The sequence below is a fragment of the Chlamydomonas reinhardtii genome, chromosome 16 (genome assembly GCF_000002595.2).
Source record: "Chlamydomonas reinhardtii strain CC-503 cw92 mt+ chromosome 16, whole genome shotgun sequence".
NCBI lineage: Eukaryota > Viridiplantae > Chlorophyta > Chlorophyceae > Chlamydomonadales > Chlamydomonadaceae > Chlamydomonas > Chlamydomonas reinhardtii.
In genome coordinates, this window is record NC_057019.1 from 3744207 (window position 1) to 3766411 (window position 22205).

The 22205-nt window shown below is 63.4% G+C and overlaps 3 protein-coding genes across 3 annotated transcripts; all 3 read left to right on the forward strand.

Moving 5' to 3' along the window:
- Positions 1-13: 13 nt before the first annotated feature.
- CHLRE_16g689150v5 (uncharacterized protein) lies at positions 14-4935 on the forward strand. Its single transcript, XM_043071647.1, has 11 exons — positions 14-418; positions 565-661; positions 973-1068; positions 1419-1549; positions 1718-1814; positions 2026-2067; positions 2314-2440; positions 2600-2727; positions 2981-3079; positions 3301-3689; positions 4001-4935. The coding sequence occupies exons 1-11, from the start codon at positions 237-239 to the stop codon at positions 4158-4160; spliced, it is 1548 nt and encodes a 515-aa protein (XP_042915772.1). The 5' UTR covers positions 14-236; the 3' UTR covers positions 4161-4935.
- Positions 4936-6903: 1968 nt separating this feature from the next.
- Positions 6904-8965, forward strand: CHLRE_16g689201v5 (uncharacterized protein). Its single transcript, XM_043071649.1, has 3 exons — positions 6904-7167; positions 7271-7737; positions 8041-8965. Exons 2-3 carry the CDS (start codon positions 7659-7661, stop codon positions 8184-8186), a joined length of 225 nt encoding a protein of 74 aa, XP_042915773.1. The 5' UTR covers positions 6904-7167; positions 7271-7658; the 3' UTR covers positions 8187-8965.
- A 498-nt stretch (positions 8966-9463) lies between these two features.
- On the forward strand, positions 9464-21815 carry CHLRE_16g689250v5 (uncharacterized protein). Its single transcript, XM_043071650.1, has 22 exons — positions 9464-9911; positions 10308-10395; positions 10681-10862; positions 13094-13246; positions 13552-14305; positions 14683-14819; positions 15026-15284; positions 15530-15678; positions 15875-16036; positions 16276-16424; positions 16800-16899; positions 17089-17181; positions 17650-17729; positions 17960-18024; positions 18263-18324; positions 18574-18631; positions 18947-19137; positions 19490-19654; positions 19951-20003; positions 20196-20339; positions 20704-20772; positions 20983-21815. The coding sequence occupies exons 1-22, from the start codon at positions 9726-9728 to the stop codon at positions 21116-21118; spliced, it is 3435 nt and encodes a 1144-aa protein (XP_042915774.1). The 5' UTR covers positions 9464-9725; the 3' UTR covers positions 21119-21815.
- Positions 21816-22205: the final 390 nt, after the last annotated feature.

Here is a 22205-nt window from a genome sequence, read left to right on the forward strand (position 1 = left end):
TAATTGTGTGCATCGAATTGCACATTTGATTTTGGGTGCGCTGCTTCGCCATTTTGGGCCCTTGGAATTGTGCGAACATTCGCTTGATGCCGCCTTCATAAATGAAAGGACTTCTTTTGCGGAAATCCACACCATCGTCAATCCATACCACACCCCAACAGAACACGGTGTTTGCCTTTCCTGTCAGTTGGCGTTGGAGCAAACGATCAATCTTCCGTGCGGACCTACACTTCAAAATGCAGATGCAGCAACGTTCCCCGCGCGTGAATCTGCAGCAGGCGCAGCAGCGTCGCAGCGCAGTGATCTGCCGAACGCTGGCCAAGGGCCGCCCGGCGCTTCGCCATGTCAAGCACGAGGCAAACGTCGCTCTGTTTGTGGAGCCCAGCCCCTTCTCGCACATCAGTGGCATGAAGAACAGGTAGGGTGTCCACATAGTCCAGTTCTGTACCAGCTCCGCGGCCCTGGCGACACGATGAACCCCAGCCGTTGCGGCTCCTTCACCGGACCAGGTGACCAACCCCTCCCCTGCAACACCCGGTGCCGCCGTTTGCATTCACGCTGTAGGTTTCAGTGCCTGATTCGCAACCTGCGTGAGGCGGGAGACGAGGTGCGCGTGTTCACGCCCGACCCGCACGCGCCGTCCGAGTACCACGGCGCCAGGGTGAGATTGCCCCAGCTGTCCCTTGGCCTCGTGTGGCATTAGTTCGCGGCACCCCGCAAGACTATGCCATCGACTGCGCCTTTGCCAGCCGCTCGCGCGCTCATCGCTTGTGCTAGCGCTGCAAATGATGTCCCAACTTGCCCATCCACCACCGTGCGTCGCGATCTGATCTGGGTCACCGGCGGACTTGCCACGCGACGTACGCGCCCACAACGCTTTAGTCCACATCCCGCCGTGTCTCACACGGTCTCACGCTTGCCGTGCCCAACCACCAAAATCACCCAACCCGCCTCACGTCCCGACCCCCCCAGGTTGTGGGCGTGTTGGGCTTCAAGCTGCCCTTCTACTCCTCGCCCACACTGCTGCTGTCGCTGGGCCTGTCGGTCAACGTGCTGTGGCAGCTGCTGGTGAGCCACGTCAGGACGTGCAGCAAGCCAGCAAGCACAGGCGGGCGCGGGCGCACGGGCACGGCACTGGCGCACGCTCTCGGGGATTGTGAGCGAGGTGCTCTCTTGGCACCGTTCCGACGTAACGCCGCCAGAACCCTGCTGCTCATCGCACACGCACCCAGCATCCCTCAATCATTGGCAATAGCTGCAGGTCGCAGCAGCAAGCACGACTCGCACGCACGGCACTCATTGGCTGCTAAGCCCCCCCTCCACAGACACACACACAGACACACACAGACACGCGCCACACACATGCACGCACGTCCTTCCCTTGCTGACGAAACACGCATGTGGGCACACGCACGCAGACCCGGCGGCCGGACGTGATTCACGTGTCCGCCCCCGGCCTCATGGTGTTCGCCGCCGCGCTGTACGCCAAGCTGCTGGCGGTGCCGCTGGTGGTGTCGTACCACACCCACGTGCCCGAGTACATCCCCAAGTGCGTGGGCTGGCTTGCATGCGCGCGCGCGTGCGTGTGTTTATTTGACGTTGTGCCTGCCTGTAAACTGCCATGCGCTCATTCGACTGAGAACGAGCAGGCGAATAGGCACACATGAAGCGTGTCGTGTATGACTGGGCCTTGTTTGCATTCGGGACGTGCACGCAGGTACACGTGGCGGGGCCTTGTGGAGCCCATGTGGAGCATCATCCGCTGGTTCACGCGCACCGCCGACCTGGCGCTCGTGACCTCGCACGCCATGAAGGTGAGAGAGCGTGGCAGCGTGTCGAGGGTGCACAGGCGGTTGGTTTGGGTGCTTGCGAAGCACAGTGTGCGCCCGATGGGCGCTCATGTTGGCTAAGCTGCCATGCGGAAGCGTGGCGTTGCTGGGGCGCAATGCGGTCAGGCCTATTGCTTTACCTGCTTTGTGTGCTGTGCTGTACTGTGCTATGCCGTGTGCTTGGTACCCTGTGCAGACGGAGCTGAGCCGCAACGCCTGCCGCTCGCAGTCCATTGAGGTAGGTCGTGGAGGGAAGGTGCAGCCGGTTGGGAGGACGCCGAGCAGCTGCTGGTGTCCTCACGGTCCGCCATGCATCTGCAGCTGCGCCCCATGAACCCTTCATACCGCTGAACCCAACCCACACATGGGCATGCGCACACCACCGCCCCCGCATCTACATGCTGTAAGCAGTACTAGTCGGCATCGTTGCAACGCTCATTGTGCTGTTTTTTTGTGGCATTATTTGTATGCGCACTGTCAACAGGTGTGGCCTCGGGGCGTTGACGCCGAGGTGTTCCACCCGCGCCACCGCTGCGCCGCCATGCGCCAGCGGCTCAGCGGCGGCGTGCCGGAGGCGCCCCTGCTGCTGTACGTGGGCCGCCTGGGCGCAGGTGCGGTTTGGTTGTCAGCCTGCTGGTCGGCGTAGCTTCGTGCTTGCCGTGCGCTGTCTGCCTGGGCTTGCGATGCTTCTCAGCCTTGCTCCTCAGGACCTGTGACCGGCATGTTGTCTTGTAAGGCCGCGACATACTGTTGCATTTGCACTCCTGCAGAGAAGAACCTGGACGCGCTGCGCTGTGTGATGGAGGCGGTGCCGGGCTGCCGGCTGGCGCTGGTGGGTGACGGGCCGGCGCGGCCGCAGCTGGAGCAGCACCTGGCTGGCCTGCCCGTCACGTTCATGGTGAGAGCGTGTTAGGAAAGCACAAGGGGAAAGGGGCGACGCTGTGAGCGCGAATGCGCAAGCGATCAAACAGCGGGCAACGAACGGTAATGGCGTGGCGAGAGTGTGTGCGAGGAAGATTGGGGCGTGGAAGGTGTGCACGCGGGTCTGCATGTCCTCGTATCTGCGTTGAAATTGTACAGTAATGCTGACGTGTGTGTTTATTTGTGTATGTGCCTCCGCCGGCCTGCGTGCCACGTCCCCCCCCCCCAAGGGCATGCTGCGCGGCGACGAGCTGTCTGCCGCCTACGCCTCGGCGGACGTGTTCGTAATGCCCAGCGAGACCGAGACGCTGGGCTTTGTGGTGCTGGAGGTGAGGGGTGGGCGGGTAGCCACGTGTGCGGGCCGCTGCCAGGTCGACTCGGGTTGCTGTCTAGCCTCGGAGGAGGTGGGCTTGCAGCAATTGCTGCGCCCTGTATAGTGCGCAGCGCACACTGCTCGGCGTTGTTTGATTGGTGGCATTGCGGCGGCATGATGACGCGCCGGCACATACTCGTATATGGTTAATCTGTACCCCGTTCTTGGTGTGTCCAGGCCATGGCCTCTGGTCTGCCCGTGGTGGCGGTGGCGGCGGGCGGCCTCAAAGACATCCTGGCGCCCGCAGCGGCCTCTGCATCATCTCCCGGCGGCAGCAGCAGCGCCGCCGACCTGGCGGCAGCTGCCGGTGGCAGCTGTAGCGGCTGTAGCACCGCCACGCCCTCCACAGGCTGTAGTGGCACGCCCTTCGGCTACCTGTACCCGCCCGGCGACTACGCAGCGGCGGCGCAGCTGGTGGCGGCGCTGGCGGCGTCACCGGAGCTGAGGGCGTCGGTGGGCGCGGCGGCGCGCGCCGAGGTGGAGCGGTATGGGTGGGGCGAGGCCACCCGCGTCTTGCGCGAGGAGCAGTACAAGCGCGCCATCCACGTGCACGCGTCGCGGCGCAGGTGGGTCAATAACTAATTGCTTGTGGCTACGCATGTGGCTGTACTCGAACTAAACCTGGCGGGCCCAGGCCATGCGCGCGAGTACCGTACGAAGCCTGCTTGCCGATCGACATGCCGTATGCGCGGCATGCCGAGCGATTGACAGACCGCAATCGCGGCATGTGCAGATACGCCGCACGAATGAACCCGTGCTCTCAACGCTACACTAGCCAGGACGCGCTCGCATACCCGCAATCCTCGAAATCCATGCCTTCCTGCCTCCACACTCCACATGCCCTTCGACCGACGCCTGTATGTCGCCGCCCGCGCAGGTTCGCCTGGCTGGCCAAGCGTGTGGGCGTGGCGCGGCTGCTCCAGCGGCTGTGGGCGGCGCTGCTGGCGGCCGCCACGGCGCTGGTGGATGGCCTGGACTATGCCCACGACCTGCGCCGCCAGTACCAGCAGCAGCAGCTGGTGACGGCGGCGGCGTGAGCAGCGGAGAGCAGCAGCGGCAGCGCCCGGCAGCCGAGCGTGTGTGCTTGTGTTCGTGAACGTGTGTTTGTGTGTGTGTGGTGTGTGTGTGTGCCTGTGTGTCTGGGTGCTATGTGTGCATGCACAGTGGAGGATAAGGAGGGCGAGGGTGAGAGTGAGGGTGATGGCGCGGCTTGCGTTTTTGGGGAACTGCGGTGGCGCGGGCGATGGCTAATGACGTTGTGGTGTTGTTGACGACCCGTTGATTGATGCGCACCACTGTATAAGTACCCAACGAGAAGAACATGAAGGCAGCTGTAACACTAGGGGCGATGGCGAGGATAGATGATGATGAGTGCATTGATGATATGGTCGTCGTGGTCACGCGGGCTGCATGCTGGCGGATGGATCCTGCACATTGGCAGGGCCTCCCATCCAGCGGGCCGAGGCTGTGCTGCCAACAACGTGCTCAACCACACTGCGGGTGCACGGAGGGATCGGGCGAACTCGTTCCACAGGAGTCCGCCCCCCTCCGTGGCCCTTTGGGCGTTTGCTCCTTTGGCGTGCCCTGAAAACATGGTAACAATAGATACTGGAGTAAATCACATTTCATTTTAGGCCAACAACAGGAGATTGGTGCTGCGGGAAGACAAGCGACATGCCGGACAAGTGTGCCTAAGTGTGGCAATGCTGGTGGCCTTGGTGGGGCTGAGAAGCCACCGAGGTGAACTCAATGAAGCTGGTAGGCGGTGGGTACACATGCCGAGTCGGCGAGTCACTGTAAGCCCCGTGCAGTTGCTGTTTTGAGACAGTGGTTACAAAGGAGAAGGAAGGGGAAGGCAAAGCACCATACCGGCACGCAACCTGCATCGCGAGCAAGCAGAACGCCAGGGACAACCGCACCAGCCACCGAATGACCGAAACCCAAGGGCACCCCTCCGGGGCAAGCGCAAGGGCAGACCGGGGCCCCCAAAAACCAGCCGAAGCAAGCACCAAAGTCACAGAACAAAGCAAGAAACAGACGCAGGGGACAGAGCAGGAAATAGAAAAGCAGAAAGAGACACTCAACCCCCGCCCACCCAAGCACAAACCACCACGAGAACGGGAAACCACCCCAGGCGCATACAACAGAGCGCCGACCGCCACAACAAAGCAGACCAGCTGCCGCACGGGAGCCACCGCCGGCGTACGACCAAACGCAGGCACACCAGGGGTGTTTAGAAGGCTCAGGTTCTTACCCCATGCTTGAAATTACAGAGCGTTCGGAGAGCATTATGCACGTGCTTTTAGTTTCTTCAGGGGGGGGATGGGGAGGAAGCTGGGCCGCCAAAGTTGGGGGGTGGTCATCGTCCTTGGGGGTCCGTCGGGTTTCGGAAGCCCATCCTGGCGGATTTCGGGAAGCGCCCCACAAGAAGAACTAGGACATGTCGTGCCGTAATAAGCACAAACAAAGCGTGGGAGGGCTAAGTTGCGCGTCGGGGCGTGGACATGTCGGCAATCAACACATGCGCACTGACACGGCTGGGCTCTCTAGCGCTGGTGCGCATGAATTCACGGGTAACAAGGCTTCCGATGCGCACTGTCCATTCGTTACACGGCAGAGAGTTGAGCGCGGGGTGGGCTGGGTCGAGGGGATTTCCATGGATAGGATCACAAGCGGGATCCTCGGTGTGACCAAAGTCTCAGAACAGGATCGCTAATGGCACAGCGTGATAGTGCTTGTCAAGAGGTGTCAATTGGCACTACTTCGGTATTATTAAATACAAGGTTTTGTCCGGGGGGGTTGGTCGTCCCCTCAAGGAGGGTCGCGGAGTTTTCGGGGCATGGGCTTGGGCACTGTTTCCTACCCCCTCCCCCCCCCCCCCCCGGGGCACACACGCACTAACACGCCGGCAAACCGGGTCGGCACACTAGAAGAGCCCCGCCCAGAGCGCCCGCAACAACTCCGCGTCCACGCGCGCCGCGACCTCCAGCAGCTGCGGCACCAGGCCCCGAGAGCAGGGGTGCCCTGCCCGAGAGCACACGGGAGGGCCACTTTCCGCCACCCAGTCCCGCTCCCAGGCGCAGACGTCCCCACGGAGGGACCTCAGGGTCAGGGCGCGCCCAGCGCCACGACAGCACACCGCGTACGGCACTAATTACTCACATGCCACAGCGCCTGCTACAGGGCCGCCTAACAGGTAGCGCCGGGGCTGGGGGCCTCATCGGGGCCTCATCGCGGTCAGCCAGCAAGGTCCCGTGGTCGCACTCGCCCATCAAGACCTTTTACCGGCATCCCTGCGTCGCCCAGCCACCCAAGCGGTACACGCGGTGCCTATGACTCATCTCCTGCCAAACCCATACCGCTACGCAGCACCCAGGCTTGTGCCTCCCCCTCAGGCGCCCTTTAAGCGAACGGGAAGAATTGTAATCCACCACCTCCTCCCATCGTTGGGTGACGGGCGCCTTTCAGCAGTGCTAGCACGAAGTGGACATGCCAGAGCAGGGGAGCAACGTCCCGAGTGTGATGGCCCTCCCCTGGCCATCACACTCGGCGTTGTGCTTCTCATCACCTGCTCTTGCTTGTACTAGGAATTCAGCGGCCCACGGTGCTGGCGGGCGACGGCGGGCGTGGCCAAAGGGACGTGGGTGAAGGCGGGGGCGTGTGGTTGTGGGAACTCGGCTGCGCTGCGGGCCAGCAGCGCCACACTTATGATGGCTGCTATTGTTAGGCCCTCGCCTGACCGAGCTTGGTCGCGCAATTTTGTCGGTATTTGTCCGGATAAGGGAAACCTTCTCATGGTGTTTAAAAGCTTGCTGAAAAAAAGCATTCATTCGTCACCCCCCAACGCACTCATAGCTCAAGTTCAGGCTGCTGAAATGGCCGCGGTGCCGCAGCAGCAGCAGTCGCTTCAGGAGCAGGTGGCAAGACTCACGGCCGATGTCGCAACACTCAAGGCCACTATGGAGGCGCAGACTGAGCAGTTCCGGGCCGAATTCCAGGCGCAGATTGATGCGCTGCAGGCAGAGGAGGCATGGCTTAGCAAGGGTGAGCACCGAAGATATTTTCCTCAAGGCCGATGCTGCTGAGGGCCCTTTTTGTCCTTATCCATAATCGACGTCTCTTTCTTCGACGCACTCAAAACGCGCAGAGGATGTCGCGCGATTTCTGCACCTGGTGCTGTCGTTCTGCGGCTTCACCTCAGGTCCAGCGCACGAGAAGCTGGATTAGCGGCTGTGGCAGCTGCTGGTGAGCCACGCCAGCACGTACAGCAAGCCAGCAAGCACAGACGGGCACGGCATCCTGGCGCTCGCGGGCGGCCTCTGCAACATCTCCCGGCGGCAGCAGCAGCGCCGCCGACCTGGCGGCAGCTGCCGGTGGCAGCTGAAGCGGCTGTAGCACCGCCACGCCCTCCACAGGCTGTAGTGGCACGCCCTTCGGCGACTACGCAGCGGCGGCGCAGCTGGTGGCGGCGCTGGCGGCGTCACCGGAGCTGAGGGCGTCGGTGGGCGCGGCGGCGCGCGCCGAGGTGGAGCGGTATGGGTGGGGCGAGGCCACCCGCGTCTTGCGCGAGGAGCAGTACAAGCGTGCCATCCACGTGCACGCGTCGCGGCGCAGGTGGGTTAATAACTAATTGCTCGTGGCTACGCATGTGGCTGTACTCGAACTAAACCTGGGCCCAGGCCATGCGCGCGAGTACCGTACGAAGCCTGCTTGCCGATGGACATGCTGTATGCGCGGCATGCTGCTGAGCGATTGACAGGCCGCTTTCGCGGCATATGCACATACGCCGCACGAACCCGTGCTCTCAACGCTACACCAGCCAGGACGCGCTCGCATACCCGCAATCCTCGAACTCCATGCCTGCCTCCACACTCCACATGCCCTGTGACCGACGCCTGTATGTCGCCGCCCGCGCAGGTTCGCCTGGCTGGCCAAGCGTGCGCGCGTGGCGCGGCTGCTCCAGCGGCTGTGGGCGGCACTGCTGGCGGCCGCCACGGCGCTGGTGGATGGCCTGGACTATGCCCACGACCTGCGCCGCCAGTACCAGCAGCAGCAGCTGGTGATGGCGGCGGCGTGAGCAGCGGAGAGCAGCAGCGGCAGCTCCCGGCAGCTGAGAGAGAGTGTGTGTGTGTGTGTGTGTGTGTGTGTGTGTGTGTGTGTGTGTGTGTGTGTGTGTGTGTGTGTGTGTGTGTGCGTGTGTGTGCTAGCTATGTGTGCATGCACGTGGAGGATGAGGAGGGCGAGGGTGAGAGTAAGGGTGAGGGCGCGGCTTGCGTTTTTAGGTAACTGCAGTGGCGCGGGCGATGGCTAATGACGTTCTGGTGTTGTTGACGACCAGTTGATTGATGCACACCACTGTACAAGTACTTACCGAGCAGAACATGAAGGCAGCTGTAACACTAGGGCGATGGCGAGGATAGATGATGATGAGTGCATTGATGATATGGTCGTCGCGGTCACGCGGGCTGCATGCTGGCGGATGGATCCTGCACATTGGCAGGGCCTCCCATCCAGCGGGCCGAGGCTGTGCTGCCAACAACGTGCTCAACCACACTGCGGGTGCACGGAGTGATTGGGTGAGCCCCCCTCCGTGGCCCTTTGGGCGTTTGCTCCTTTGGCGTGCCCTGAAAACATGGTAACAATAGATACTGGAGTAAATCACATTTCATTTTAGGCCAGCAGCAGGAGAGTGGTGCTGCGGGAAGACAGGCGACATGCGGGACGAACGTGGCAATGCTGGTGGCCTTGGTGGGGCTGAGAAGCCACTTAGGTGAACTCAATGAAGCTGGTAGGCGGTGGGTACACATGCCGAGTCGGCGAGTCACTGTAAGCCCCGTGCGGTACATGCGGTGTCCATGACTCTGATTCTGTCAAACCCTCCCTCTGCTTGCAGGGCAAATGCTAGCCACAGCTTACCTGGGACCTAGGCAGAGGACTGCAGAGGCGCTGCCCGCTGGGGCGTCCAGCGGGGAAGATGAAGTCTTTGGAATGCAACGAAGCCAGGCCTAAGGGTGCGTGGCCTGGGCGGAGACAAGCACGCCTTTCAGGGCCATGTCAAGCGACGTGACGCGGCCCCAGCACCCGGGATAGCGTGACAGCCAAGCCGTGTCTGAAGCTGGGGTGTTGCTACAAGTGTGGGGCTTCTGGCAAATGGCCGGTACAGTGATCTTGTTTACGGCTCCAGCGGCGCGATCGACGTGCCCCGATCCTGTGGTGGCCCGCTGTGGCGGTTGCCCCTGGATTATGGGGGTGCTAGGTGAAGTGGGCGCGAGACGATGCTGGGGCCAAGATGGGCTCTGGTAGCTTTGCCCAACTCCTGTATCACAGGATTGATACGTAGAAACTCTTCTCAGCCTTTGTTGCTCTTGAGGGCTCCGCGCCTGTGGATAGCATCGAGAGAAAGAACTCTGAAGAACCCGTCTGGTCCTGGGTAATCGACTCAAACAAAGATTGTTTCTTATAATGCCAAGAGTTAATAGAATGTGAACACGGTGTTACGCACTGAATACCCGTCGTTTTGGCAACAGCCATGGCGCTTCTTCTCGAAAGCCCGGTTGAAAATGTCGAGCTTACGTTGCCTTGACATTCAATCTCGGCTGAGGATGGAATCGACGCACGAGCTTGTCATGCAGGCCAGCAGCCTGGCACTGCACGTCTCAGCGAGGGCCACGGACGTGCGGTGCCTGAGGGGTGCGGACGGCAGCGCACTGGCTGACGCCTGCTCAAACGTTGCAACGGGCCTCTCCCTGGCAGCGCAAGGCTCCCGGTTGCGTTCAGGGCCGCTGGAGGTAGGTCCTATGCCTTGTGTCCAAATCTACTGCTATACTGATACCCCTCCGCACTGCGCCTGCGGTGGCCTCACTGCAACACGCCGTGACCCCTCACCGCCACCACCACAACTCCTAACTGTTGCGTAACCATGCGACACCCAATCTCCGCATCAAGCATTCACAAAACCAGCTCAGTTTGTAAGGATGTTGCGCCGGTACGGCGAGGCGTGTGAGCCCTGATCAATCGCGTCAAACCGCGGGCGATCACGTGTGCCCTGACACGCCATGCCTCATGGCCGCATGCAGATACTGCACCGTACGGGTGCCATGTAGGGAACCCAGCTAGCGCCAATGGCCCCGCGCATCTGCATCACCTTACTTTGTCCTTGCGTCGTTGTGCGACCTCCCCTCCAGTCCCTGGTCGCTGCGCTGGAGCAATGCCTGTGTGTGCTGGACGCAAGCAGCGTGGCGGCCTCCTCAGCGTCAGTCCTGCTCATAGCAGGTGAGCGGGCGCGTCACGGCTGCTGCTGGGACCTTACACCAACAGGTCCAGTGCGTGGTCGATGATCTTTTGTGACGTTCCGCCGGCTCAAAGTACATGTAAAGCGTACGTGGGAAGACCGTATAGCCTGCAGGCTGGGCAAGCCGTCCCACCACCCAGGCTGCCGGCTGCACCCCGCGTCCCTCCAGCCCGGCCATGGCTGACAAACTGCCATCAGAGCACCTCATCCGCTCCAACCATCTTGGCCTCCTCCTGCCCCGCGCCCGCCTGCCACTGCCCCGCCAGGCCCCGTGCTCCAGCGGCTGCGTGAGTCCATCGGCGACATCGCGGCGGCGCTGCAGGCGCTGGCGGCGGCGGTGGAGGTGCCGCAGCCCCGGTCCGGAGAGGGCTCCGACTCGGACGGCTCCGAGTCGGTGGTGGCGCTGCTGCGCGCCCTGCGCCGCGAGCTGCTGAACGTGCCGCTGACGGTGCGGTGTGTGTGTGTGTGTGTGTGTGTGTGTGTGTGTGTGTGTGTGTGTGTGTGTGTGTGTGTGTGTGTATGTGTGTGTGTGTGTGTGTGTGTTAAAAAACGAAACGAAAGCCCGCCCAGACGACGCCGGAGTTACTTACCGATACCCACCATTTTACCGAGCGTCGCGTGACTGTCGTGACCCAGGTAGTCATACTTACCCGCGATAAGCCTGGAACCCCACGGGCGACCATTCGGCCTGACCCCGCGATGCACCTGTATGCGTCCATGCTCCGCACCCTGGGCGCGCTAAACAACGTTTACCCAGCACGCCTAATTCCCGGATTCCCGCCCGCTGGTCGTAGTCGAGCTCACCTATAGGCAAAAGTGGAAGCATGGACATAGGGCGGCAGCGAGGAAGTGTCACGGGCATGTGAATGGCAACGGCGACAAGAGAGGCGGCGTGCAGCAGACAAGCTAGGTATCACGCGTCCCAAATCCCGCCCACTAAGTATAATAACACTATTGGAAGAGGGCGAGTTAGCGGTGGCACTGCGACTAAACGGGGTCAAGGCTGCATGGGGGACGTGGCGGGCGGCGGTTGCAGCGTTTCCAGACGTGTCAGGCTGGTGTGTGTGCGTGTGACGTGTGTGCGCCGTGGGCTGGCGGGAGCTGGCCTCCCGCTCCCCACTTGTGTGTGTGTGTGTGTGTGTGTGTGTGTGTGTGTGTGTGTGTGTGTGTGTTAAAAAACGAAACGAAAGCCCGCCCAGACGACGCCGGAGTTACTTACCGATACCCACCATTTTACCGAGCGTCGCGTGACTGTCGTGACCCAGGTAGTCATACTTACCCGCGATAAGCCTGGAACCCCACGGGCGACCATTCGGCCTGACCCCGCGATGCACCTGTATGCGTCCATGCTCCGCACCCTGGGCGCGCTAAACAACGTTTACCCAGCACGCCTAATTCCCGGATTCCCGCCCGCTGGTCGTAGTCGAGCTCACCTATAGGCAAAAGTGGAAGCATGGACATAGGGCGGCAGCGAGGAAGTGTCACGGGCATGTGAATGGCAACGGCGACAAGAGAGGCGGCGTGCAGCAGACAAGCTAGGTATCACGCGTCCCAAATCCCGCCCACTAAGTATAATAACACTATTGGAAGAGGGCGAGTTAGCGGTGGCACTGCGACTAAACGGGGTCAAGGCTGCATGGGGGACGTGGCGGGCGGCGGTTGCAGCGTTTCCAGACGTGTCAGGCTGGTGTGTGTGCGTGTGACGTGTGTGCGCCGTGGGCTGGCGGGAGCTGGCCTCCCGCTCCCCACTTGTGTGTGTGTGTGTGTGTGTGTGTGTGTGTGTGTGTGTGTGTGTGTGTGTGTGTGTGTGTGTGTGTGTGTGTGTGTGTGTGTGTGTGTGTGTGTGTGTGTGTGTGTGTGTGTGTGTTAAAAAACGAAACGAAAGCCCGCCCAATGACGCGACGGAGTTACTTACCGATACCCACCATTTTACCGAGCGTCGCGTGACTGTCGTGACCCAGGTAGTCATACTTACCCGCGATAAGCCTGGAACCCCACGGGCGACCATTCGGCCTGACCCCGCGATGCACCTGTATGCGTCCATGCTCCGCACCCTGGGCGCGCTAAACAACGTTTACCCAGCACGCCTAATTCCCGGATTCCCGCCCGCTGGTCGTAGTCGAGCTCACCTATAGGCAAAGGTGGAAGCATGGGCATAGGGCGGCAGCGAGGAAGTGTCACGGGCATGTGAATGGCAACGGCGGTAAGAGAGGCGGCGTGCATCAGACAAGCTAGGTATCACGCGTCCCAAATCCCGCCCACTAAGTACAATAACACTATTGGAAGAGGGCGAGTTAGCGGTGGCACTGCGACTAAACGGGGTCGAGGCTGCATGGGGGACGTGGCGGGCGGCGGTTGCAGCGTTTCCAGACGCGTGTCAAGCTGGTGTGTGTGTGTGTGTATGTGTGTTTGAGTGTATGTGTGTGTGTGTGCGTGTCTTTGAGGGCGGGCTGTTCGCGAGCACCAAAAAATGCTGGGTTGTGCAATCCGAGAGGCGTGTGGCAGCATGCCGGTGGGCTGCATGCATTCACCGTGCCAATGCCAGCCAGCAAGCTACTGCTCGGTACCGCTATCGGCTCCTGCGCCGGCTGAGAGTGCCTGCCCCTTATACGTGCTTATAACACCATTCAGCGCCTGCTTACTGCTCTTGTGCGTGGCTGTGTGTGCTTGCTGGTACAGGCGCTGGAGGAGCGGGTGGTGGGGTGCGAGGCGCTGCGGTCTCGGCTGCGGGCGCTGACGGAGGTGCAGGCCGGAGAGGCGGCGCTGGAGGAGGCGGTGCGGTCGGCGCTGCTGCAGGCGGGCGTGCCGGCGTCACGGCTGCGTAACCCCGAGGTGATGGGGACGGCTCGCACTTATGCAACTCTGCCAATGCTAGCGCGGGGCCACGGGCATAGCTGCATTCCTAGTTGCCACGGAGGCGCCCAGCCGCGTACGGCATGTGACGATGTGGGTTGGCGGTGCTCTGTCGCATTTGACGGCGCGGTGGCTCTCTGCCGCCGCCTTGCTGCCAGGGACCCCAGTGGCGCGGGACTCACGAGTTCCGTGTACCGTACCGTATGCAATGCACTTTGCACGGGCTCCCGCCAGCCACCGCCTGCCCTCCAACCCCGGGGTTCCTGCTTGCCCCACCCCGACAGGCACGATCCGAGCTGGTGGCAGAGCTGTTTGACCTTCAGTCCCACAGCGCGGCGGCGGCCGCCGGCAGCACCAGCGGCAGCGGGCGCGCTGCCGCCTCTGGGCCGCTGCTCTCAGAAGCCGACTGCGAGTGGATTGGGACCGTGGCCAGCGCGCTGCTTTTCACACCCAGCGACCTGCTGCACCAGCACCAGAGCCCGCAGCATCAACACCAGCAACAACAACAGCAGGGGTCGCAGCAACAGGCGCAGCAGCGAGAGGGGCAGCGCAGCGCGGCTGCTGCTGCTGCGGCGGCAGTTAGTCAGGCAGAGGCGGGCCCTTCATCATCTGCACCGGCAGCTGCCTCCCCGGTGCCTGCGCCTGCGTACCTGAACGGGTCTGGTAGCATCCTCAAGACGCCCACGCCGGACGCGCAAGGACCAGGCACCAGCTCTGCCAATGGCAGCGGCGGCGCCTTTCCTTCTGCTGCGGCCAACAACAGCGGCGCGGCTGCTGCAAGCAGCGGTCAGGCACAGTGCAACGCCGGCTGCGTTGCCAACGGCATGGGTGCCGGCTGCTGCGACGGCAACGGGGCAGCTGGGAAAGCGGCGGTGTCGTCGGCCGCAGCCGGAGCGCTGTTGCCGCTGCAGCGCTCGCTGCTGTGTCCCATCACACAGCTTCTGATGCGCGACCCGGTCACCACCGCCGCCGGCCACACCTACGAGCGCTGCGCCATTGAGGCCTGGTTCCTCAACAACAACACCGACCCCACCACACGTGAGCCACCGGCGCGGCTGGCAGGCCAGCTGGCAGCAGGGAAGGGCGGGGAAAGGCTGCTGTGGCCTATTGGGTGGGACTTGGGAGTCGGTGGCTGTTGAAGAGACGCATGTGGCGCGTGTTGCATGCCGCTGGGTTTACAACACTGGGCAGACGCCGTCGTGTGTGCCGGGCGCCGCGACTGCCCCTTCGACACCCGACCCGTGTGACTTCACGCCTCTGTAGCGACGCCCCGCTGTCCCCGTGCACTCACAGCGACTTGTTGGGTTCGTTCCTGCGCTCAAAGCCAATATGAGACATGTTCATTGGGCCCGGGCACCCGTCTGACCTTCCCCCCCGCCGCCCCCAACCGCTCCCCCCCCCCCCCGGCCCTGCAGGCCAGCTGCTGACCAGCAAAGCGCTCATTCCCTCCTGGACCGTCAAGGGCGCCATCGAGGAGTGGCTGGCGGCGGCGGGACTGAGCCACGACCAGTACGACGACATGGGCGACGGCGCAGCGGCGGTGTACGGGCTGGTGAGCGGGTCGGCGGGTGCCAGCGGCGGCATGCTGGGGAAACAGATGGGGAGAGAGCGTGCACACTGCACCTGCGTGTGCGCGTGTGGTGGAGCCAGCTCCGAGAGCAAAGTCAGGGCTGTAGTGTGTGCGTTCGTGCATCTCATCTAGCGGCACACACATCCGGATTATGCGTGTGTACCCGGCTGTGACATGCCACACTGCAGGACGGACCCGGACTGCGCTTCATCCTCGGCGGCGCGAACGCGGCTGGCGGCACCGCTGCGCCAGCCAGCGCCAGCGCTGCCAGCAACGGCGCAGCCGCTGCCGCGTGCCAGGTGCCGGCGGCCGGCAGCTCGTCTGCCTACGGCTCCTTCGCGGGCTGCACCTGGGAGCAGGTGGCGGACGTGGACGCGGAGGCGCAGGCGCACCTGGAGGCCGCGCGCGTGAGTGCAGCGGTCGCACGCGCCCTCACCGACAAGCTGGGTGAGCTGCGTGACCGACGCTTGCGAACGGGTGGCCGCTGCATTGCTGGGGATTGGCGGAGCCGTCCGGCACAAGACTTTAGACCTTCCATGCGCATGTGTTGCGACGTATCGGGGCCATGGGTTTGGGTTCGGAGTGTCGGACGCAGCTCCGCATGCTAGCTCGCTACTGCCTACTGGGCCCTTTGGCCTGGATCTGTTGGTGGTGACGACGCCTGCTGCTGCTGCTGCGACGTATACACACAGGCGCGGTGACGATGAAGGAGCTACGGGAGGGCGCGGTGTCGGAGACGCACGTGTTGGGGCTGGGCCTGAAGGCGCTGGACCAGCGCCGGCTGCTGCAAGCGCTGGTGGCAGCAGGCGGCGGCGCGTCCGCCAATGGCGCAGCCGGATCGGTGAGGCCCGCGGGGGTGGTTGCCGGCTTACATGCACATGAACGATTGCGCTACAAGGGCTGCTGTGTACCCAGTTGGTACACGCGCGCTCGTCGGCGTCCTCGTCGCGTCTCCTCTCACCTCCACCGTCCAGGCCCGTTCCTGTGGCTTCAAGTCCACTTACCTGTATCAGCACGCCACGTTACCCGCCACACAGGCCGTCAGCTCGCCGGCGGCCGGCGTGTCGGCGCGCCTGATGGACTACGTGACCGTGTCGGCGGCCTGGCAGACGGAGGCGGACGCGCTGGGGGGCCCGCTAGCGCCGGGGCGGTACGGCATCGTGCTCATGGACGACCGCAGCGACGACAAGCCGCTCAAGGCGAGGGGCTGAGATTTCGCCGCAGCGCTAGACTAACGTAACGCGAAATCTATACGGGGATCCATTACATAAGATATCAGGGAGTCTTATGAGATATGGGCCCGCAGCTCGTATGTTCCCGTAGCGGCTACAACACTCCGGTTGGGGCCGGCTGATGTGGGTGTGGATGGATGTGGGTGGCAGCAAGTTGCCTTCCCTAACCCGGATCCCTCCCTCGGCGCCGCGGCCTGCCCCCGCAGGTGCGCGCCCTGCAGGAGCCGCACCGGGTGTGGTGGTACACGCGCGCCGCGCTGACGGCCGTGCCCGCCGCCTCCGTGCCGCCGGCGCTGCGGCTTGAGCTGCCGGTGGACGAGGACAACATGGGCGCGCCCGTCACACCCTGGACCTGGTGGGGCTGGCTTAGTAGCGGGAAGGGTTGGGGGTGCAAGGCTAAAACATTGGGAACCGGATTGGGAGGGTTTGGGGGGCGGGGGACATGGGTGGGCTCAATGGGGTGCAGGAGGCAAGAAAGGGCCTGTGGACGATAGGCCGTAGGGGGCAGAAGCGGCTAGGGCGCCAGCCGCATGCCGCCGGTAAGGACTTGCGTCATACACCGGCAGGACCTAGACGGGCGTCATGCACGCCGCACTGGCGCCACCCGGATAGCAACTCCACCACCGCCCGGCCGTGCCGCCCGGCTGCTGGTACCCAAACTGGCCCCCGCTCTATTGCATTGGGTTTGGTTTACTTTGGGCTGGTATCTACAACCCCCCACCCCCTGCAGTGAGCCGGGCATGCTGGTGCGGCGCGGCTACGACTGGCGCAACGCCGCGGACCGGCAGGGGCAGGGCGGCGAGGTGGGCATGCTGGCGGAGAGCCGGCAGGTGAGTGGATGGCCGGAGGATCGATGGGACCGCAGGAGGGAAGGACAGGGGCACGGGGGCGAGCGGGCGACGGGCGCGGGGCAAAGCGGGGACGGACTCTAAGCAAGCTGGCAATGTGTGTATAATTGCGTATGGCTGGAGCGTGAACATGCAGCTGTCCGGTTGCTGCTGTCTGTGTCTGGTCTTCAGGGCGGCCGCATGTGGCGCGTGTTCTGGTCCAACGGCGGCGAGGGCGTGTACGCCACCGGCCAGGACGACAAGTACGAGCTGCAGCACCTGCAGGTGGGTGGGAGGCCGTGTGTGTGTGTGGGGGGGGGCGGGTTCCAGGCATGACCAGTTAGGAGAAGGCCGATGGGAGGACGTAAGTGGGACAAGGACAGGTGGGCATGTGTCGCGGCAAGTCAGCGCGAGTGACTCCCTGAACCTGGACCCAGCTTATCGAATCGGTGTGTTAGGAACAGGAGTGCCTGCCGACACTTTGGTAACGTGGCAGTTGTCGGCAGTAGTGCTGAGTCAGTTGCAGAGCGCTGTAGCTATCCAAAGTACCGATCACGGTTGACGGCCATTGCGCAATGTCACACTGCAGTGCCGCACCGCCTGCCCCGCCTCACCTCCCCTCCAGCCTGACCGGGTTTGTCCCCGCAACCCCTATGTGGCAGCGGTGCCACCTTGCTTGCGACCCCATTCGCTCCGCCCTTCACCCGCTCTTCACCCTCGCCCCCGCCTCTTGCCGTGTGTCGTCCCGGACAGGTGCACCCCTTCAGCGGCGCGCCAGTGGTGGACGAAGCCGTCCTCACGCCCGGCTGCGGCGTGGTGCGCGGGCTGCACTGGTGAGAGCAACTCTCGCGCGGGCGGCAGGCCCATGGATGTTGATAGGGCCCGTGGCGGCGTCCTATATTGTGTGATGGAGCGCGTGCGCCGCTCGAGGAAGCCCCCAGTGCCACTATCGTAGTGTGTTTGCTGGATCCGTGCTTTGCCAGGCGCTAGGCACGGCCGAATGCTAACGCATGCCACGCGTACCTGTTGTAAAATAAACCGGTTCGCCGTTTGCGGGCTGCAGGACGTACGACAACCAGGACGGCGGCCCGGGCACCATTGGCACCGTGCAGCACGACGACCGCCACGGTAGGTGCCGCAGCTGGCGCGCGTGGCTGAGGTGGTTGAGGGTGGCTGTGGTGGCTGCGTGCTCAGCGCGCCGTAGGGTTTGGACGATGCCCGTGGGCAGGAGGCACGCACAGCTCCATCGCCAGTTAGTGGGCAAAACTCGGTCGCAATCATAGGCCGTTATGACACTGCCTCATGTTGCTCTTTTACCCTTCACCCCTCCTGGGCTGCTCCTCTGCTGCGACTCCCCCTCCCTCAGGCTACGTGGCTGCGCTGTGGCCCAACCACCGCCTGGCCCGATACCGCGCCTCCACCCAGCAAGTGAGTGTGTGAGAGAACACACAAGGGGTGGAAAACGCAACGACAGGGTGTGAGCTGTGACGCGACCCTCGCGATGCCGTGTGTGCATGTATGCATGCCCACGGTAGTACGCGCCACGCATCAGCGGTTGGGGAACAGAGGACAGAGTGTCGTCGGGGGCCAGGAGGGAGGACACGCAGGGGGCATAGATCATCACCAGTAGCATCGCCGTTATGGTCGTTACTGCCCACCGCCCCCGTCGCTGCACAGGGCTTCGACCTGCACTACTGCTCACGGCCGGGGGAGCCTGTAACCGTCTTCAACGCACGTACGTTCATGTGTGGGGCGCCTGCCGTGTTTGTGTGGTTGCGCAAACTGTGCGGTCGTGCAGTCACGCGCAGCCTCGCGGAAAGCCACATGCACCCGCCTGCGCCCTGCAGCACTGCAATCCCGAGCGCACATCGGGGTAATGCTATTGGCATACGCCAGTCCTAACCGCCCTACCAGCCCCACATTGTGGCCAGCGCCCTGTCTTTCGCAGCGTTCGCGGATTGCCTGCTGTTTCGATACCGATACCAATACCAAGGTTTGAATACTAATACTCACGACCCAACCCTTTCGGTCTTCTCCCGCCCATCCGCAGAGGCGGGCCTCAAAGTGACTCGCGGCCGCGACTGGAAGTGGGAGGCGCAGGACGGCGAGGGCGGCGTGGGCGTCATGATCCGCCCCAGCATGTGCGCGGAGGAGGGCGTGTGGTGGCAGGTGGCCTGGGCCAACGGCACGCACAACCAGTACCGGGTGGGCCGCCCCGGCAGCCAGTGGTGCGACCTGCAGGTGCGGCCGCGGATGGGGGCGCGGATGGGGGCGCGGATGGGGGCGCGGATGGGGGCGCGGGCACGGGCGCGGATGGGGGCGCGGGCGCGGGCGTGGGCGTGGCTTTATTCGCGATCAACATGCAACCGAGGACGCAGGGACTGTGTAGGTGCGCGTTTGCGTCCGTGCTGCCTTTCCCCATACCGTTCTTCGGTTTACGTCCATTGCCATCCTCGCCAACACCCGGTCCCCTCCCCCTCTGCCGCCTCCATCCACCTGTTTGGCCGCATGCAACAGCGCCGTCCTCTGTGGCATCCCCTTCCCCTCAGCCTCCGTCTATCCCACCCCACCCCACCCGCCACCCTGACGCCAGGTGGCCACCTACGAGTCCAATGGCGACAGCGGCCGCATCCTGCCCGGCACGCCGGTGGTGCTGGCGCCCGACTTTGCGCGCTTCAGCGACGCCAAGGACGGCCCGCTGCGGCCGGGCAAGGTGGGCGTGGTGGTGGCGGTCGGCGGCGGAGAGGCGCGGTACAAGGTGAGCATGAGGGGTAGAGTTGGGGGGGGGGTAGCTGAGAGGGAGCGGGGGAGGGAGCGAGGGAGGCAGGGGGGGCTGCAAGAGCGCGCTGCGGAAAGCGGGCGGGTGCGCTGCCAGGGTGGAGGTTGCGCCTGTGTGGTGGCGGCCGCTTGTATTCTTGCAGCGCATGTGCCGTTCTGCTGCCCCGCTGAGTGACGCGCGGCCGCCGCATGTTCTCGATGCTTAGTCATGTGCCCCCTCCGTGCCGTCGTGCCCGCCGGCCCTCTGGCGCCCCCACCTGCCGGGCCCACCTCCAGGTGATGCACCTGCGCACCAGCTCCACCTGGTTCTACGACCGCCGCGCGTTGAGGTGCGCGGGCGCAAGGTTCCAGGGTTGACCAGCAATACGGGTTTGCTGCTACCTGCTGCCGAGCGCGCTGCCGAGCAGTGCTGCCCGCTCGCCGGCCCGACCGTGTCGGGTCTAGCGCCGGAGCGCGCAGAACTTCGGGGCTCTCCGAGCTGCAGCTGCTCATCCGCATCCGCGTTGCGCCGCAATCCGCAGGCCGCTACCGGGCTGCATGGCAGTGGCACGGTGCAAGCGCATGAAGCTCAACCGGGAGGGCCGCGCCGCATTCCTCGGCAGTGATGCCGGCGGCGGAACCGGCGGTGACACGGGGCGAAGCCCGCGCGCGATTTTCTACTGCGGGTGAGCCCAATCCTGGTGCAAAACTAGCATGCCGTGTAGAGAGAACCTGTGCTTTTACAGATTTTTGGGCTGAGCTCCCCGAGCGAAGCGATCCCTGTCCGGCGGCGGCGACAGCAACAGCGGCGATGGCAGCGGCAGCAGCGGCGGCAGCAGCGACAGCAGCGACGGCGTCGGCGGGGGCAGAAACGGAGGTGGCGGCGCAAGGGGGGCGGGAGGTGGAAGGGCAAGAGGCGGCCGGCGCCGGTCTGCTGTACCGGTGCACCCGTATATTTCGATGCCAAGGATACTGATGCATAGTATGTTGCAGTGCGTGCAGCCAGCCACCCATACGTCGTCTGACTCTTTGTCATCGCCATCCCTGCAGGGCTGCACTCGGGCAATGTCGCTGCGGCGGCTGTGACGGCCGCTGCGGGCCAACCAACGGCTGTCCCTGGTGAGTGGCAGCATGCAGTGCGCCGTGCATCGATGGGGCGCATGTATGCAGGGGCGGATGCACTTCGCATGCTTGGCGCCCGCCCACTTCTGGCGCCCGCCCACTCCTACCCTTCAAGGATCTTAAAGCGCAGCACCGCATGCTTAATTACTTCACCACCAGTCAGCACCACCCCGTCCCTCCTGCCGCCCCGATGCGCTGGCCTCGCAGCCACGCCTGTGCCGAGCTGATTGGCAAGCGGCTGACTGCGGAAGGCGGCCTGGCTGACGGCGGCAGCGGTGGCGTGGACCCGGCCCTGATGCAGGCCCTGCTGGCGCTGGCAGTCCTGGAAGATGACGATGAATAGCTAGTAGCTAGCATTTGGGCGGCTTGCCATCATCGCTTGCGTAAGGCATGCCGCCGATGAGAGGAGAGGATGCCGAGGAGCGGCGACGTCAAAAACCGTCAAGCCGTGTGTCTCCGCCGTCTGCGCTTAGTGACAGGCCCAGTGATAAAAGGATCGCTGACAGGAACATATCGTGGGAAGTGTGCTGGGCGAACTGTCAGCAGGGTAAGATGGGCTTGAAGATGGCTGTTAGGTTTGACATCTGCTGTAGGCGGTCGGGAACGGCGGGAGGGCGGGAACGGTGCCGGTGGCCGCTCGCCTGCGCTAAGGGATTCGCAGTGTTTTGGTCGGCGCGGCTTGACACTGCCGTATTTACTGATACTGCTGCCCTAAGGGACGAGAAGCAGGTGGAGGGTATACAGATGCGGAGGCCACAGCATAGGCCTGGCCATCGGCTGGTGCGCGGTGCAGCCATGGGAGACGTCACCACAACCGGCGGTTGAGTCGAGCTCGAGCTGGCCGTTGGCGTGCCCCGGCGTACCCAAACCATTCAATAGTAGGGTTCAGAGAAATGAAAGCTAGTGTGAATGCAAATGCAAGACGCCATCGAGTGCTCCAGGCTAGCAAGCAGCAAGAAAGAAGTTAGAGTTAGCAGCAATTGCGGTTGCTTGTTAGGGTGTGCGATGGGACAGTGGTAAGGCACGTTGGTAAAGTCCCGTAGGGTGCAGCTGATTCCCAGAACCCAGCAGATGGCAAACATTTCAATAGTGGGGGGGTTGGCCCGGCGCTCGCCGACCACACGTTGCCATTCCTTAGGCGGTTAGGCCGTTCGATACACGAAGCTCCTGTACGCAGGAAAGGAGGGGCACCTATTCCCATGCAAACACAACAGCACGAGGCACGGCACGAGGCTTGGTCCCCAACCCCAGACACGAACGCGTGTCAACTGAATTGTGCAAATGTAGGTTGGGGTGCGTGGAGCGGGACCCCTTGCCGCCAATTAAAATGCCGCCGCGCACGCCAAGTAAGATGCCGCGCGCGACAGGTGCCCGACCAGACCCACGCCCGCGCAACTTGCTCAGGTTTTCACCGGTGCCGCTACACACGC

Excerpts from the sequence above, each read along its gene's own strand:
- CHLRE_16g689150v5 (XM_043071647.1), top strand. The coding sequence starts at position 237 with ATGCAGATGCAGCAACGTTCCCCGCGCGTGAATCTGCAGCAGGCGCAG. Across the intron at positions 1,069-1,418 it reads ACGTGCTGTGGCAGCTGCTG|ACCCGGCGGCCGGACGTGAT; the intron begins GTGAGCCACGTC and ends ACACGCACGCAG. Across the intron at positions 3,690-4,000 it reads GTGCACGCGTCGCGGCGCAG|GTTCGCCTGGCTGGCCAAGC; the intron begins GTGGGTCAATAA and ends CCGCCCGCGCAG.
- CHLRE_16g689201v5 (XM_043071649.1), top strand. The coding sequence starts at position 7,659 with ATGGGTGGGGCGAGGCCACCCGCGTCTTGCGCGAGGAGCAGTACAAGC. Across the intron at positions 7,738-8,040 it reads GTGCACGCGTCGCGGCGCAG|GTTCGCCTGGCTGGCCAAGC; the intron begins GTGGGTTAATAA and ends CCGCCCGCGCAG.
- CHLRE_16g689250v5 (XM_043071650.1), top strand. The coding sequence starts at position 9,726 with ATGGAATCGACGCACGAGCTTGTCATGCAGGCCAGCAGCCTGGCACTG. Across the intron at positions 15,285-15,529 it reads CGCCCTCACCGACAAGCTGG|GCGCGGTGACGATGAAGGAG; the intron begins GTGAGCTGCGTG and ends GTATACACACAG. Across the intron at positions 19,138-19,489 it reads GCCAGTGGTGCGACCTGCAG|GTGGCCACCTACGAGTCCAA; the intron begins GTGCGGCCGCGG and ends CCCTGACGCCAG.